Source organism: Scaptodrosophila lebanonensis, unplaced genomic scaffold (assembly GCF_003285725.1).
Source record: "Scaptodrosophila lebanonensis strain 11010-0011.00,11010-0021.00 unplaced genomic scaffold, SlebRS2 tig00000113-arrow-arrow-pilon, whole genome shotgun sequence".
NCBI lineage: Eukaryota > Metazoa > Arthropoda > Insecta > Diptera > Drosophilidae > Scaptodrosophila > Scaptodrosophila lebanonensis.
The window spans coordinates 1,241,296-1,260,564 of record NW_022060575.1 but is presented as its reverse complement, the minus strand read 5'-3'; the positions used below and the strand labels follow the sequence as shown (position 1 = coordinate 1,260,564).

Sequence of the window (19,269 nt, the reverse complement as noted above, 5' to 3'; positions counted from 1 at the left end):
TTGAAAGACATTCAAATGGCTGCGCATTTTTAATGACTTTCATGTTGCTCGGCCAAAGGACATTGCGTGATAAAGCACGGCAGGATGCGAACGCACACAATTTAGTACGTGGAATTCTGTTCCATCTTTTTCTGAATGGCGTGAAGTTTTGCTGTTTTTGGTGATTGATGATTTCTGCTTCTCAGCCACTCATCCATGTGCATGGGCCTTCTATTGAGAGTGTGTGCCTGTTTGGCTTTGTTTTCCGTGATGCACAGAACAACGGGGACGAGGACTAGCACTTGAGCACACAGCGGGCGGGTGTCAGGGCGTTTGTCGTCTATTCGTCAGCTATTCATTGGAAAACACACATGCACAGCCACAGTCACAACACTTCAATGGAAAGTTCGATCTGGTCGTTGATTAAGACGCAACAGTAAAGCAGCAAAGTTGCCCTTTTGTCAGGATTTTGTTTCAGTTTCTGCGTAAAAAACCAAAACGAAAAAAACCTGCCAGCCGGAGAAACTTTTTTCAAACGGACAGACGGACAGACAGGCAGGCAGAGAAAAATTCTGCCATCTGTTCGCACTACGCTAAACTGCCGATTGTTGGTTGGTGATGCTTGCTACCCTCCCCTCTCCACCACTTTATGTAGATCTTTATCAGGCACAGTGATTCGCTTGTTTAAAAACAACTAACAACAACGGAGAGTGGAGCAGGAGGAGGGTACAGGGTGGAGGGGCGGTAGCACGACAACGACACGCACAACTCAGCAATCCCGGTCTCTGGCCAAACACACACAAAGGAGATGCCAACGCGGATGTGTGTGATTTGCTATCCTTTGCCTCTGACTGCCAACGGCAGCGCATGCGCAACAGCTCATCATGCTGAGGGTACCGCCGTCCCCATCCCTTTTCAAACGCACAACGGCACGTCAGCACAAGAAGTACCAGGCGGGGCAGTAACAAAAACAAGGCCATCGGCAGCTGAAGTGCTCCAGAAGTGCGCAAAGCTTACGTCTTTACCTAGACAGACAAATAATGATCGTCCCTCGAGAGTCTGCACTCAGCAAAATACGTAGAATGAGCGAAGGCCCTAAATCAATTTGCATGGGGGATGGTAACAGAAAGGTAATATTCTTCAATTATCACTCTCAAATACTTTGAAGGAATCTGTTGTGCCTCATCAGTAGCAGGACCTTGGTAGTTTATGATAAGTGTCGGTACCAGCCTTCCCATCCGCCATCGAACTAATCGATTGCTCGATCTAATGTAGTCATTAAAATCCGAGAAATTACATTAGTTGGCACAGTCAGAAATGATTGGAACTTTTGCGAATAGATATTGAATAAAAATATACAATAAAATGATTTGAAAATGGGAATTGAAGAATTATTTGTTACATTTTTCGAATAACAGCTACGTACATAGAATAGACCATAAGTATTATTTCAACCGTTCAAAAACGATCAAAAATTTGCATAACTACCTACTTGTATGTGATTATAGTACCTCAGTAAAAATAATTATATGTGACAAACTATTTTTTCTCTATTCTGCGTATTAGGAATGAAGGCACTTCTTTTTTTGAGAATGCAGTCTGTACATACAAGTATGTATGTAAGCTTTGCAGGTTGTGAATAGCAAATGCTTTTGTTAGAGACGGCCGGTAGAAAATAATTTATACTAAGTATATACGTGTAGTAGTTCCCAAGAAATGTTCATAGCCCAATGAACCACCCCTTCCTAGGGTTGGGTCGTAAGCCATCAATCACCTAAGAAGCAGTACTATTTAAAGTATATACATACATATATGTATAAGTTTTCGTTGCTATATATTTACAATGTATAACCAGCAAGTACAAATACATCTGCATGCTTCTGAACAAAAATACTTGAATGCTTTAGTTCTACTGAGCGAACAGAATTGATCCGATCCAATATAAATGGTAGAAATTAGCTTTGTTCAATACTTGAGTGACTAAATTGGAAGGATGGTCATCTGACTCGACAAAAAATGTTAAACAAGCATTTAGTTAAGGACGCAGACTAACAAACAATAAGTAGCAAAATTTGTATAAATAGAAAGTAGAAAAATAAAAAGATTTTACTTGAAAAATCGCATGACGTCATAATAATAATTGTTGTTTTTATTCGTAAAGTAAATGTAAATTGTTTATTGAACCTCCTGGCGGGGAAATTGCGCCTTTGGCAAGCTCGTCACATTTCTGTCAGTGTCCTGTACAAATAAGCTCAATAGCCAAGATATAGACTTTGACGAGAGAGAGAGAGAGAGAGAGAGAAAAAAAAGCAACCACTCAACAGTTGTTATCCACATGGATCTGATGCAGCTCGCTTGATGACTAGCTGACCGGCCTCGGAGCGCTGCACGCTCCAGATTGCAGACAAGTGAGTGTGGAGAAGTGTGGTCTTAAAACCAGAACTCCATCGAACCAACCGCAATGCCAACAATAACAATTTAAGAAAAATATTAAGAAAATACAAAAAGTAGCTAAAGAAATATTGAAGCGAAACAAAACCAAAACAAAATCCAAAAGTAAACGACGTGACATAAACATACATACTTGTACGTATGTACATATCTAAATAGTATGTATGTATGAATGTAGATATATATGTGTAGCGTTGCGCACGTCTGCTACGGTTGGGGTTTAGTATGCAGGTAAAGGTAATTTACGCGGCAGCTACCGAAATACGCCGCAGCCGCAGCTGTGGCCAGGCGGCCAAGACGATGTGTGATAGCGATGGTGATGGCAGAGGAGGGGACGGGTGCGGGTGCGGATGTGGACGTGGACGACGCGTCGTAGCCAACAACAACAGCAGCAGCAGCAGCAGCAGCAAAAAGGCAGCAGCGAGATTATTATCGCGCGCCAGAAACAGAGCCAACAGCACAAATGGACGTTCCACGTCCGTCCATTCGTCGCACAGTCCCGCTGTCTGTTTATCGTGTGGTTATTGTTATTGGTGTTGGTGTTATTGTGCTGCCCGCTGGATCTGAGTTTAGCGTTGCGCATGCGCAGAGTCGAGCGTCGAGTTGAGCGTCGCGTCATTTTGACAGCGCGCACAATGCAAACCACGTTCCACTTAAGTGCAGCAACAACAGCAACAGCAACAACAACAATAGGAAGAGCAGCATAGTGCCCGAAGGATTGCCACTTGGATAAACACTTGCCGAACGGCCTCAAGATTTACATACATACTTACATAGCATCATAAATCTCTACACTGAGAAAATAGTAGCAAATAAAGTCGTTCAATTTTTCATTTACTAAATGTATTTTAGAGCGACAGTGAAGGATCTTCACGATAGAAGGAGTTTTTATAGCCTGAACCCCAAGGGTAAAAGGCCATACTAGTGTTGTGCGAGTATATGTAACACACAGAAGGAGGCGTGGAAAACTCCACAAAGTTCTTGTATATATTTTTGATCGCCATGTCCGTATTTCCGTCTGTTTGAACGAAAGGACCTCAGAAGATTCGAGAGCTGGAATTACCAAACTTGTTGTCTTAGTTAATTAATTAAATATATTAAATATTTTTTATTTATTTAAAAAGAGTTTTTTTCGTTTAATAAAAGCTAATCAGACATAAATGAGTACAAATTGAACGGAGGGTGATACTCATATATCTTATAATAGGAAGTACGCACTGAACTTGATCTATATTCGATAAATAAAATATAGTAAAAACTGTTATAATTATTACAATATTTTTCACAGCCCTTCACATTCACTGATCATAAAGTGCTCTATAGTTTTTGTAAATCTTTAATGTTTATTTAAGATCCGTCCTAGGTTGGAAAATTATTAAATTTTATGATACTTTGACATTTTGTAATCATGCGTCTTGTCTTGATGGTCAAAGAACGAACTCACATTGTGGGATTCCGGCTAGCTCGTTGAGCTATGCCAGTGAAGAGAATTAATATTTATAATCATATATGAAAATTGTTGACTCTGTATTCAATGGATCTCAAACGATATTCTCGTACCAATTAAATGTGTCTTTAAAGTATTTTCTATTCTGGTACGCTTAGAAACCATTCATGCCATGAAACATAGGCGGCTAATAGGAAATGTGTTTTTGATTGAAATAAACATAATATCTTTACAAGAATTATTGGCAATTTTTTGACTAATTTGTAGTAATTCTCTCAGTGCATCACAATGCCCATGCGTGTACATATGTCTCCCATACAGCACAGACTTTAGGGCACTGCCTGCCAAGCACACGCCATCACATTTTGCCAGCGTAGTCGCAGTCCCCATCCCCGTTCCCGTCCCTGCTGCTGCCTCCGCCATCGCCAATATCGGAATCGGAATCGCTGCTTTTCACCACATGCTGCCCACAAGACTTTCCCTTTGCTTGCGCACTAGCATGGAGAGCTCAGGCTCGACTCAGGTACAAAACGAGTTATCAGATTATTTGTTATTTGTCTTGGGTCGTCGCTTCCCTTGCTGCGGCTGCCGTCTTTTGGTTCTCTCGTCACAGTTGTTGTTATTGTTGTTGTTGTTCCTATGCTTTTGGAGTAGTTTGGAGTTATGCCTTGCATGCAAAGCGGCAATGACGACGACAATAATATGCAATGCGTTAATGATAAACACTCCAAGACAACAGCAACATACTCGTATAACAACTACAACATCATCGGACCATTTGCCTGGACGCGTGTGCAGTCCAAAACTGAAAGTTGTGCACTCTCCGTCTTCTTCTTCATCCTCTGCTTCCAATTCTTTGGGCTGCCCACTCCAGAGCTCTAGAGTGTAAGACCGGTAGCTGCGGTTGTCTTGCCACTTGCCACTTGCCGCTTGGCAGTTGTCTGTTGGTGCTGGGGTTCCGGCTTGGGTTTGGGGTCTTGGTCTGGGTCTGGGTCTGGGTCTCCATCTCCAGCTCCGTCTCTCATAATAATAATCACTACAACGTAATCAAAAGCGCGCAATGCGCAGTGCAGTAGCCAACAACTCCAACAAGTGGAGTGTGTGTAGAAATGAAGCGAGTTAGGAAGGGAGGGAGCGAGAGGAGAGGAGATAAAATAAAAGGAAAACATCAAATAATAACAAAAGCGCAAGACGGTAGCTTCATCCACAACAGAAGCTTTGTTGCTCCTTGCAACAAAGTACATGCACTCAGACAAAAAAAGCCAATTATTTCATAAACGATCCATAGTCCATAGTTGGTTAACAGACCTATTAAGTTGTAATGCAGTACGAATGTACAAGTAGTTCTATATGGAGCAATTACATCATTTATAGTGAGTAATCAAGTAAAAACAGGAATTCGCTCTAAGATCGTTAGGAATGATTTGAAAATCGTAAACGAATTAATTCGTTTTCGGCTTATGGGTTCTAGCCAAAATGATCTTTTTCACTTCCTGTCGACAGATTTCTCTCTCGCTCTCTCTCTGTATTCTTTAAAAATTCTTCTCCATACCCAACTAAACTTCCCCCACCGCGATGGAGATTTCCCTTTCTCTGCTTTGCTCCTTAAGTAATCTACTTAGTTCTTAATTAGAATTAAGTTTCCTCTACACACTATTTTTTTATTTTTTCAGCTTGTTAGGTCTGTAAATCAGGGCGTAGCTATGGACGTATGGAAAATAAGATTCCCCAACATATCAGAAACATTATTGTAAATTTTTATGAGGTTTTCTTATCTTTTAAGTTGAAATTATAAAGTTCTACTACAATAGTAGTTTATATACATACAAGTATGTATATATTCAAAGCCTACATTTGTTGATTTAATAATAGAACTGGGGCTTAATGCTTAATTCGAGTAAGCCTAAATATGAAAAAATGCAACACTTGCATGAAGCATGAGCTCATCACGATTTAAATTAAGCGCAATCGGTATTGATTGAAATTTGATTTTTCTCTGAGTGTACGTTTGTTTATTTACGTGCACGTGTGTGTGCGCGTGTGTGTGCAGTTTTAATGTGTTACGTGAAGTGAAAAAATAAGAAAAATATGAAAACTGAAAATTAGTTTTTTACTACCGCGGCCACTTCAGATACTCTCTTCTTCTCGCCTGCAGCACGGCAACACTGCAGTCTGGAGGTCGTACATGGTCGTTGCATATATATACATACATACATATATTTAGCTTTGAGTTTAACACAGTTATCTTTGTTGTTGCTGCCTGCAACCTAACGAACTTATTGTAGGCCATGATGCGGCAAAAAATTTAAATGTAAACTCATAAAGACCAGGCCCGGTCCACTCCACTTACTGCCATTGTTGTTATTATGGGCACGTGACAAAGCCGCCCACGGGCCGCTCACGCACGCGGCCTAGCTTGAAGTGTTGGGGCGGTGTGTGGGCGGCAGAGGCAGAGGCAGTGGCAGTGGCAGAGACGACTCCAACGCAGCCAAGCGTATAACTGTTTTAATTGTCAAAATGTCCACAGCATTTAGAGAATCAAAACACACCCAACGACAGCGACGACGACGACGACGACGATGCGACGTCAGGTGACACTTTGCATTGTTTATTTATTGTTGTTGTTGTTGTTTTTGTAGCCATTGGTAATTACGATGACGTTAGCAGCCAATTTAAAATTGCCACAGCTTGTCGCCACAACATTAAATTAGAGCCAAGGCGCAACTACAAGTATCATGAACTACGAGTATGAATTGGTTTCACTCACTAACCGGATATTTAGGAACTTTATAATATTGAGGATACGGCTCACTAGTAAGTTAGTAAGTAGCATTTGATTCGAATCGATATGCTCTCATAGTAAATTATTGATTAATAAACTAGTTTCCTTTCAAACTGACCAATTGAGAGTTACAGCCTGAGAGCCTGAGAGTCGGATACTTCGAGAGTCTAGAGACAGACATTGTCTCGCACGAGCAGCAAAAAACCCAACAGCTTCAGCTGAGAAATAGAAAATCGCCGGAAGTCATTATACAAAAACTTGTTGTTATCGATTGGTTAGGCGATATAGACAAGCACACACATATGCACAAACGCACACACGCACACGTGCACTAAATACCTGTGCACCCGACAGAGTGATTCCAATATTCACTTGATGCCCAGAAGGGAGAAAATTAGGAAATGTGTTACCCGCCAAGACATTCGGCATTGGTATTATATTTATACTCCTATATAAGGGATATGCATTTATCAAAAGCATATTTGAGAAAGCTTTCCAATGGGAGAGAGTCTGAAGAACGGAAATGAAGTATCCAACAAAATTGTCTGCTTAGATGCAGTTTAAATTTCGAAATTTCTATTGAAAAATGTGAATTTTTCAACCATTTGGGTTAAATAGTATCGCAGCTTAGTGCGAATATATGTAATACAAGGCTTAGATGACTGTATATTCTTTTTGTGCGCATTATTCGCACTAGCCTACATTTAACCTTGAAGATAAAGGGAATAATGAAACAGTATTGAATAATCATTATTTCGTACCTATCTTTTTATACTCTGTACATAAAATGTACAAAAGTATATTAGGTTTGCGGGAGCTGGTACAGGCGGAAGGAGGCGTGGCAGACCCCACAAAGTATATATTATTGATCAGCATGACAAGACGAGTCGATCTAGCCCTGTCTGTTTGTCTGTCCGTCCGTATGAACACCTGGATCTCAGAGATTATAAGATTTTTGCACAAAGATGCCTTATGTGTGTACGCTATACGAGTTTGTTTTATTTTTTTGATTAACACCCTTTACGTGAGTTCGAATACCAAAAGAAGTAAAATCTCTTACTTTTTTTAATTTCTATAATTATTCTAAACATATGTACAGAGTATTTCAAAGTTGGGACACCCGACTTTAGCTTTTTTACTTGTTTAAATCTAGCCATTTAAGTCAAATATTTTTAATCAATCCATTAGTCTATAGTCTGCCGAAATTATGGATAGGTTTTTATATAATTTAATCCTTGAGCAGGCCATTTCGATTAGGGGTTTGTGATGATTGTTTACTGATTTCAGCGGAATGCTGTAATTTGTGAAAAATTGAAGAAATAGTGTGGATTATAGTTATAGTGTGCGATTATGATTGCTGTATTGTATTATGATGTTGATATGCATAATAATAATACTTATAATTAAGTAGCGGATCGGCTTTAAGTGTGTTTTGAGGAAACTTACTATACCAGGGTACAAGATGGAACACTTCCATGAGCATATCAGGATGTCTCGTACTAATTTTAAGGTACGGTTTAACATAACCGTTGCCTTTCCCAGGCACTTCTCCTTGGAGTTTCAGCTCACAAGCTATTTGCTTATATCACTTGAAAGTATTTCCTACTCATAATTAAGGATTTATTTAAATCTAACTTAATTGCATTTCTGTCCATTGCGATAGAATGATAAAATGTTTCAATCGTTTATAATTAGTTATCTGATGAATACGCCAATTGGAAAGAAACAACCACTTCAGAAAAATTGTTGTGATTGAATAAACAACATTTCCAACAGTTTTATTTATTTTGTATGACATTAAGCAACGTTATGTAATTCAACCTGGTATAAATAAAATATTCAACTCATAGTGGTGGAGAATTCTGAAGTAAATGGAATGATCTGGCATTGTTCCGCGGCCGATATCATAAGCACACTTTTTGTCGCCTGCACGTGCATATTAATCATTTTTTGTGCTGTTCATCCATTCATCCGTTCGAGTGTTAGCCCGCTGCCCAGCTGGCCCGATCTCTGCCATAGCCCTAGCAACCGATGTATGCGACTTATGTCGCTCTAATGCCGACGAAGCTCGCTTTGGCAGTTGGCCGATGGCTGTTGGGCTGTTGGGCTTTTGGGGCTCGGAGCTCGGGGCTCGAGTCTGCAGCCGCTGCTTAATTGTAGCTTACTGTGCATGACAAGGTCAGAAAAAGTCGTTTGGGGTTTTTTTACACACACACACACACACACACACACACATACGCAGGCACACACAGCGGCAAACACCAACATGGAGTCTTTCCAGACAACGGCCGTTAAAATATTGCACACAGTTGCAGCTTCAAATGGACCACATACTCGTACTATATAACTTTCAAGCCAGTCAGCCCAACTGTTGCTGTTGCTGGTGCTGAAGCTGCCATGCGGTTTTGCTTATAAGACTTCCCCCAAGTCGGCGACAGTCAGCCGCATAGCCGCATAGCCGCACAGCCAGCCAAGAAGGTAACAGAAGGTTGAACGCTTCGTAAGCTGAGATTTTTGCTGACCAAATATATAAACCACAAGAGCACGCATATGGCGAGCCACAAAAACTCAAAGTGGACCTCGTCGTTGCAGTGGAAGTGCTGTTGCTGTTGCTTTTGCTTTTTCTGTGGCCAGACACGTACGTGGCGCACTTGCGCCAAAATCAGAAAGCAACAACAGTTGGTGCACAATCTGTGGGTACTTGCCAGTCGGACTGGTGGCTGATAGTGTGGCACTCACCTCCCAATGGCTAAACATCAGCTGCGGACAGGCCAGGCCAGATGTCTGCTTGCGCATCTCCCGAGCAAAGTTGAAAGATTCAATGACGGGCAGCAGACAGGTCACCGCAAAGTTGCCGCTTCCCTGCGTCAAGTCCCCCGATAAGATTTTGCCATGACGTCGTCCAATTACCGCATACATCTTGCCTGCAACGAATTAGAAAGAAAAACAGCTGACTTTAGTTAACTTGGTCCCGCAAACAAAGTAGTCTCTTTATATCAATCTACAAGTAGTCTACAAGAGTCTCAAAGCGTATCTGAGTGTGTGCAGATACTTGTACATATGTGTAGATGTGTATGTATGTATATGTAGTGTGGATATACTCCATTAAACTCTCAAGGTAACAGCTAGCGGGCATAAATAAACGCCCATTGATAAGCACCAAATGCCACATAAAATAAAATCCTTTCGTCGTCCCATAAAAAATTGGCGCGCTTTCGAGGTGAAAACCGTCCCCGTCCACCTCGCACAGTGGTCGCCGACAATATTATTTTTATAACCTATACCCGTAGGGTATATTAGGCAGAAGGAAGCATCTGCGACCTCATAAAGTATACATATTCTTGATCAGCATGACGAGAGAAATCGATATAGAAATGCCCGTTCGTCTGTCTGGATTTCGTCAATACTGTCCACATTTCAAATTATAATTTCAACTACCTAAATTTGTTTTAAAATTCATCCAATTCGGTCAATTCTAAGAGTTAACTAAAGTTATTAGCGAAACAATTTCCCTCCAGTACTACGCCCACAAACTGGAGCACCAAGTTCGCTCTCCTTCTTCTTTTTGCTTCTGCCGCAAGTGCCGGAAATTTGCCTGGGTACAGGGTATTTCACTGGCGGATTTGCTCGACTGTAGCGTTCTCTCTTGTTTTGTAATATGATGTTTCAAGTACATGCATATACAGGCACTGTTTCAATGTCAAAAATACTTAGTACAATATATGTAAGCAGGCAAGTTACAGGCGATCAGGCGACACACCAAAAGCGACAAAGCTACGAAGCGGAGGGACAACAGACACAAGAGAAGAGCAAGTCGTTAGAAGCAGTCGAGAGAGAACAGTCGTTGCAGAGAGTCGTCGTGAATGGTCGTCAGTCGAAGAAGTTGTCAACGCCAACCGTCGTGAACATATTAATCATATTGAATTGAATTGAACTGAATTAATTGAACTATTGTTATAATTTGTATCATTTTTAAAAATATATTGTACTTAACATAACTTTACATATGGGGGCTCGTCTCGGTCAATTCTCGGTTAATATTTCCTTCAGTGCGTGTAAAAAACGACTGATCAGTTTGTAAAAGTGGACATTGACAAAAGTTGCAAAAGCAGAAGTTTGGCCGATTGATAAAAAGTTGAAAGTTGCTAAAGTTGTTTAAATTGATCGGTCAATGCAGAAGCTAAAAGTTGAAATGTTGTAAAGTTGCTAAATTTGTTTAAATTGATCGGTCAATGCAGAAGCTAAAAGTTGAAATGTTGTAAAGTTGCTAAATTTGTTTAAATTGATCGGTCGATGCAGAAACAAAAAGCTGAAAAGTCGTTAAATTTGCAAAAGTTGTGAAATTCGGCAGTCGAACATTCTAGGTCTTTCTACGTCGTATTGTCAGCCTGGCGCCAGCATCATACGATCGAGCGAAAAGTTACAGTTATATACCCGCAGTTGTGAAATAAAAAACAATTAAAGCGAAACTATGACCAAGGTCAAACGTACGCCGGCAAAGAAGGACGCAAAAGTAAAAGAACAAAGTGATGAAATGCAGGAAGCTGTTGGTTTAGTACCGCAAGAAGTTGTTATTGTTGAACAAGATCAGGGTGACCAATTGTGTGAAAAGAAGATAGAGCAGCAGTTGTGTGAAAAGAAGATGGAGAAGCAGCAAGAAGGTATAGAGTGCAAAATTCAGCAAATGTTGCAGTTGCTAACACTGAAAGTGGAAATCGATGAAAAGAGAGAAAATGAAAGAGTGAAAATCCCTATAGACAGTTTTGACAAAGTTGTGTGTGAATGTGATGGGTATACAGTTCCGATAGATAAATGGTTTGAAATGTTTGAAAAGAATGCAAATGCCTATGATTTGTCCGATATGCAGAAATATGTACAAGCTAGAAATAAAATGTGTGGTGCCGCCAAGCTATTTTTAGAGTCTGAAACAGTCGGTGACTACTATGAATTGAAAAGAGCATTATTAGAAGAGTTTGAATGTAGCCTAAATAGTGCAGATATACATCAGCGGTTGCAAGAGCGGAAAAAGAAAAAAGACGAAACCTTTCACGAATACATGCTACAGATGAAAAAATTAGCGTCAGTCGGTAATGTGGAAGATGCGGCAGTTATTCGCTATATTGTTGATGGTTTGTTTATAAAAGCTGAATATAAGTGCGCGATGTATCGTTGTAAAACATTTAAAGCATTAAAAGAGGAATATGACATTTTTGACCGGCTGAACACAAGTGAGCAAAAGCAAAACAAACCGAAGCAGAATTCAAATATAAAAAACGTGGTAGATCAAGGCGCAAAGAAGGACCATTGCTTTAATTGTGGCTCATCTGAGCATAAACGTAAGGATTGCACAGCTGCTGTAAAATGTTTTAAGTGTAATCAAAGCGGTCACATATCTAGTAGTTGCCCTAAGAACGAAAATAAAGTGCGTGTTGTTGTTGATCGCCGCCGTGTGAAGTTGGCCTGGATAAATGGTACAAAAGTAGAGTGCCTTGTGGATACCGGCTCTGACGTAACAATTATTAAAGAAAATGTAGCTAAAAATATCGCCAATGTTGACATTCTAAAGAGTTCATCCATGTTGCGAGGCTTGGGCAACATAGCAACGAAACCTGTTGGGTTCTTCATAGCCGAAATAACAGTAGATGGTCTGCACACAAATCAGAAGTTTATGGTGGTCCCAAGCTGCAAAGTCGACTACGATGTACTGTTGGGGCATGATTTTATCGAAAAATTCCGCTTGACTGTCGATTCGAAGGGCTATGCGTTTGAGGCCCTTGAAGCGCAGCAGATCTCTGACGATAAGTATGACCTAAACATTTACAATGTTATTGAAGTCCCATCTATTACAGCTCCGCCTCAGTTCTTGAAGAGTGTAGAGCAGTTAATAGAAAGCAGCACCCAGATGCCACCAGATGAACCAAAGCAGTGTCCGATCACTATGAAAATTGTCCCGGACACAGTTGTCCAGTCGTTCCGTCATTCGCCAAGTCGTCTATCGGCTGATGAATCAGATGCAGTGAAAAAGCAAGTGGACGAGTGGCTTGAGCAAGGTGTAGTGCGCAAGTCAACTTCGAACGTGGCAAGCAGAGTAGTCGTTGTGAAGAAAAAAGATGGCACACTACGAGTTTGCGTCGACTACAGAAAGCTGAACAAGATGGTACTCGACGATTGTTTCCCTGTGCCACTAATGGAGGAGGTCTTAGAGAAGCTTCAAGCTGCCAGATACTTCACCATCATGGACCTCGAGAATGGGTTCTTTCACGTACCAGTGGATGAAGAAAGCAGAGCTTTCACGGCGTTTGTAACCAGAGAGGGCCTTTTCGAGTTCAACAAAGCGCCATTTGGGTTTAAGAACTCACCAGCCGCTTTCATTCGCTTTGTGAACTACATATTCCAAGAGCTGATCAACGAAGACATAATGCAGTTGTATATGGATGACATTATTGTCTACGCTAAAACACCAGACGAATGTATGCAGAAAACTAAGATGGTCTTAGAGACAGCATTCCAGTATAAGCTGAAAATAAAATGGAAAAAATGCAGCTTTCTTCAGTCGCGTATAAGTTTTCTTGGACATTTTGTCGCAGATGGGAAAATATGGCCTGGAAGAGAGAAAACTACAGCCGTTATTCGTTTTGCTGAGCCGCATAACATTAAAGCCGTACAGGGGTTTCTTGGGCTTACCGGATTTTTCAGGCGATTCATTCCTAAGTACGCTCACATGGCTCGCCCGCTAACGAATCTTCTAAAGAAGGATACTGAGTTTATAATTGGTCCAGCAGAAAAGCAGTCGCTACAGCAGCTAAAACAGGCTCTCAGTAGTGAGCCAATTTTGCACATCTACAACCGATATGCCGAAACAGAAGTTCACACAGATGCTAGCAAAGACGGATTCGGTGCGATGTTGCTGCAAAAGTTTGATGCCAAGTTCCACCCGGTATATTTCTGGAGCAAGAAGACGTCTGATGCAGACTGCAAGAGGCACAGTTACATCCTAGAAGTGAAAGCAGCTTACCTCGCCCTGAAGAAATTTCGACACTACATTTTAGGAATACAGTTTAAGTTGGTAACAGACTGTATTGCCTTTAAGCAGACAACGTCCAAGATCGATGTACCAAGGGAAGTCGCGCAATGGATATTGTACATGCAAGACTTTACGTTTGATGTTGAACACCGCTCAGCTGATAGAATGAAACATGTTGATTACCTCAGCCGCAACCCACAATCATGCTATGTCGCCAGTGCAGAGATCCTACCTCAGTTAAAGAAAGCGCAGCAGAATGATGAGCACATTAAGGCAGTCGCAGAAGTCCTTAAAGAACGCCCCTACCAAGACTACAAGCTGAAAGGTGGCATTCTCTACAAGTGCGTCAGCGGAAATGAACTGTTCGTGGTTCCAAAAGGGATGGAGCGCGAAGTAATACAAGAAGCTCACGAAGTTGGTCATTTCGCAGCGCAAAAAACCATGCACTATATTCAACAGCAGTATTGGATCCCACATTTAGAGCATAAAGTTGTAAAGTTCGTCGCCAATTGCATAAAGTGCATAATAAGTAACAGAAAGTTGGGAAAGCAGGAAGGCTTGTTGTACTGTATAGACAAAGGAGATACACCCCTCCATACGCTGCACGTTGACCACTTGGGGCCATTGGATGCGACGTCTAAACAGTACAAATATATCTTCGCAATGGTGGATGCTTTTTCAAAATTTGTATGGCTGTTTCCCACAAAATCTACTGGACAAGAAGAAGTCGTACGTAAGCTGAAAAGTTGGTCTGATGTTTTTGGGTTTCCAAAGCGCATTGTAAGCGACAGAGGATCGGCATTTACATCAGTTGCATTCAGCGAGTTTCTGAACCAATACCAGATTGACCACGTGCGTTGTACTACAGGAGTAGCCAGAGGGAACGGGCAGATAGAGCGCGTTAATCGTTCTATTTTGTCAGTCATCACAAAATTGTCGATTGATGAAACGTCGAAGTGGTTCAAACATGTGGCGCAAGTACAGAAAGCTATTAATTCAAACGTGAATGCAAGCACAAAGGCTTCTCCGTTTGAAGTCATGTTTGGTACAAAGATGAACAACAAAGTCGAGGATCGCGTTTTGGAGATACTAAATGAGGACAACATCAAGCAGTTCGATGATGAGCGCCTAAAATTGCGTCAGCTGGTTAAAAATAACATTAAAGATGCACAACGAACCTATAAGCGCAATTTCGACAAAAAGCGTAAACGAGAGCATGGCTATAGCGTCGGCGATCTTGTTGCAGTAAAAAGAACGCAGTTTGTTGCCGGTCGCAAGCTAGCCACAGAGTTCCTGGGTCCGTACGAGGTAACGAAGGCTAAGAGAAACGGCCGTTATGAAGTCAAGAAAGCAGCAAACGTCGAAGGGCCAAATGTTACGGCTACAAGCGATGACAATATGAAGTTATGGAGGTATGTGGCTGAAAACGAGGATCTGTTGTCATCTGGGACAGATGACGAGAATCAGGAGGGCCGAATGTAAGCAGGCAAGTTACAGGCGATCAGGCGACACACCAAAAGCGACAAAGCTACGAAGCGGAGGGACAACAGACACAAGAGAAGAGCAAGTCGTTAGAAGCAGTCGAGAGAGAACAGTCGTTGCAGAGAGTCGTCGTGAATGGTCGTCAGTCGAAGAAGTTGTCAACGCCAACCGTCGTGAACATATTAATCATATTGAATTGAATTGAACTGAATTAATTGAACTATTGTTATAATTTGTATCATTTTTAAAAATATATTGTACTTAACATAACTTTACATATATTCTGTATAAAAGTTACAATACATTTTAGTAAAATATATTTTTTTTTAAATATGAATACGATGTGATTCAGTGCCTTCAAATTCTTTGAAATGCTCAGCCGCTGTGGTTATGGACAGCAGAATATTTATTGTAATGAGTGATAAGTACCCGATCTTTCATTCGAAATCATTTTTATGATTGCCATTAGCGATCCACAACTGATCCCAGACCATTTGATATGCCAGCAACATTCCCAATATTTAATTTGTTGCCAATATCTTTGGTTACAAATACATTCGCTATTCGAAGTTGATGATTTTCTTTGGCAGCAAATCGTACACGAGTCACTGTGCTTCGCATGAACTGGAAGCTGAATCTCTTGCCGGCAGCTTTTTTGCTGCTTATTTTTTGGCATGCGCGCGAAATTAAACAACCAAGAAGACGTTGGACAATGGACAGGCGACGGTCGACAGTCGACAGTCGACGGCGACGCATGCGCGCTACATGCGGCGCAGAGAGCACAGGTAAGGCAAGTTAAGGTAAGCGACAAGGCTTTTTCTTTTACCAAGAACGCGCAGCAAAGCATAAACATAACAAGAAAGGAATGCTAAAGTCGAGCAGGCTCAACTCTTAAATACCCTGTACCACCCCATAAAAAAGTAATTAAATTAATTAATTAATTTAATTAAATTAATTAACTAAATTAATTTAATTAATTAACTAAATATTAATTAATTAAATATAAAATATTCCATGCATGCATACATACATTTACATTTACATCAGAATCGTGCCTTATGCGTGTTTGTGTACTTGTACATATGTATGTATGTGTGCATTGGGCCTGGTTATATGGCTATAACTTTCTTTCCGATCATTCTATCATAATGAAACTTGGTATACGGATATATAATTACTAATCTAATGTAACTACCAAATTTTAGTTCAAAATTCCAAGAATTACGGGAGTTATAGAAAATCGGTAATAGGGGGGGAGTGGGGGGGTGGATCAGAAAAAATGAACAAACTCGTCCTTTCTCGGTCTCAGGAGAATCTGTATACCAAGTTTGGTTATTCTAGCTCTTATACTTTCGGAGATCCTTGCGTTCATACAGACAGACAGACAGACAGACAGACGGACAGACGGACAGACGGACAGACGGACAGACGGACATGGCTATATCGACTCGGCTTGTCATGCTGATCAAGAATATATATACTTTGTGGGGTCTACCAAGCCTCCTTCTGTGTGTTCCATGTGCACTCGCACAAAACTAATATACCCTTGTACCCTTTGGGTACAGGGTATAAAAATTAAATAACAAAAAACCAAGCTGGGCAGAAGCAGAAGCAGCACCAGCAGCAGCAGAAAACAAACAACAACAGCGGCAGCAACAACATGAGCGAAGTAGACGACAACAACGTCGTCGCTGGGCAGGAATTAGTTTCCGGTCGTAGTAAAAATGACAAAAACAAAATAAACACGGCAAAAAGCAAGAACGAGCCACTGGCAGAGGCTACAGCAAAAAGCAGCAAAGAGAGGCGCGAGCGTTCGAAAGGATGCGATGACGATGTTGAGGGCGGCAATGACGACGGAAGCGGCATTGATGACGACGGCGGCGGCTGATCGACCTCAGGCGGGTAGCATGGGCAGCACGCGAGCCAGTCGACCAACCAAAGAATCGACCAACCGGCCATTTCAGCAGCATTTTAACCCTTTATGGCCTAGTCCATGGAGAATATACATGTATCCATTGATAGATTAATTACCAACACTATGATATTTGATATTTTCGAAATATGTTTAGTATTTCAAACAACATGGAAGTGATTTCGTCTTGTTGCATAAAACCATGTACTATGTATGTATGAAGTTAGTTATTCTCTTATGGGTGTTACAAACTTACAGCCCAAAAACAATATACCCTTACACTTTTCAGTTAGAAGGTTGACAAACAAACGGAAATGGCTATATCGACTCAACTTTTGATGGCTGCTGAGTATTAGAGGCCATTTTTTAGTTTTTGAAATATTCGAAAAAACCTTAATTATGAAAATAGTGTATTGTGTGATATTATGGTATATTATTATTATTAATATTAACAAGAGAGAACGCTACAGTCGAGCAAGCCCGACAGTTTAATACCCTGTACCCAGGTAAACTTCCGTCACTGAGTTATATGCGCCCATAGCAGCAGCAAAAAGAGGAAGAAGAAGGCGAACTTGTTGCTGCAGTTTGTGGGGGTTGTACTGGCGAGAATTTGTTTTGGTAATAACTTTTAACTTTAACTTACAATTGACCGAATTGAATTGATGTTGAACAACAGTAGACAATTATATATAAATTATGTGTGCAAAGTTTGGTTTAGGTAGCATTTGAAATGTGGACGCTATTGACGAAATTCTGTAGCGGGGGAAGGGGGGGAAAATTAAAAAAAAATAAAATAAACTCGTCCTTTCTCGGACCTAGAACGGAGAATCTGGATGCCAACTTTGGTTATTCTAGCTTTTATAGTTTCTGAGATCCTTGCGTTCATCCAGACGGACAGACGGACGGACGGACGGACATGTCTAGATCGATTTCTCTCGTCATGCTGATTCAGAATATATATACTTTATGGGGTCGGAGATGCTTCCTTCTTCAATTTACATACTTTGCACAAAACTAATATACCCTTTTTACCCTACGGGTACAGGGTATAAAAAGTTGAAAGGAGCATGGATCAGATCTTCTTTACAATTCTAATTTCGCTATTTTTTGTTACATCTGCAACGTAAGATAGAAGTACTTGATTTTTAGAGTTTACTAAAACAGAATTTTCTTCAGATTACCAGTTCAACCACAATATAGTTTGGGAGCAGCATTTAGTTGCAGTTCATGTAATTGCCATTGGTGCATATAGTATACTATATCGAAAAGTATGACAAATACAGTCTGCAAATCTCTCATCTATATCTGTATCTAAGAAAGGCCATAAGTTTCAATCAATTTTGAATTAAAAAGTCTTTAGAAAAAGGTAAAGCAATGATGCAATTATGCTTGCGACTCTAGCATTCGGGTCGTTTAATATTTATATAGTAAAATCAATCAAATTTGGTTTATAGATCTTTGCTATTTCCAGATGTCGTAAATACATATGTATGTACATATGTATATGGCTTCAAGGTTGAATTTTCGAAATTACGAAAGGCTATCGATGTGCTCTGATTTAGAATACTACTAACATATGTAGGTATGTAAAAAACATATTCATATTGACTGCCAGATGTAATATTCATTGAAGAAGATATCGAGAATCCATCCACTTTGCTGTTTGTACAGTGCAGCAGGTGGGCTTCAATGGGTTAAAAAACAGCCACTGTGGCAACAACAACAACAACTAACTGCTAGCCATGGCAAGGCAAAACACCTTGCCAGTGCAAACCAGCGACCGGTGCAGCAGCAACTGCAACACGCACACAAGCATACAGACAGGCAGTCACATAGATACAAACACATACCAACAAGGGGCCGACGTGGATGTGGATGCTGTGCAGTCGACTACGCTGCCCGCAGCACACTCATTCATTCATTTATAGACGTGCCTACGTCACTGCCGATGCTAGCGTCTCTGTCGTAGCGTTTGGGTGTGTGCGTGTTCATTCAAGTTTGCTGCCTGCGCGCTCTCACAGATAAGCACACACTGCGCACACATGCACGCACACACACGCACACTCATGACTCTGCTGTTGCTGTTGTTGTCGTCGCCGTCGTAGTCGTTGCTGTTGCTGTCGCTGCCTGAAGTTTTGTTTCGTTCTGTTCGATCAGTTCCAAAAGTGAAGTTGTTCTGCACAGACGGCAAC

The 19,269-nt window shown here is 40.9% G+C and overlaps 1 protein-coding gene across 1 annotated transcript in view; it reads right to left on the bottom strand.

The window, feature by feature from the left end:
* LOC115628352 (elongation factor-like GTPase 1) overlaps positions 1-19,269 on the bottom strand; it is a 118,608-nt gene that overhangs the window by 700 nt on the left and 98,639 nt on the right. Inside the window, exon 5 of the mRNA XM_030524425.1 lies at positions 9,399-9,583. Coding sequence (XP_030380285.1) covers positions 9,399-9,583 — 185 coding nt within the window. The remainder of the gene's footprint in view (positions 1-9,398; positions 9,584-19,269) is intronic.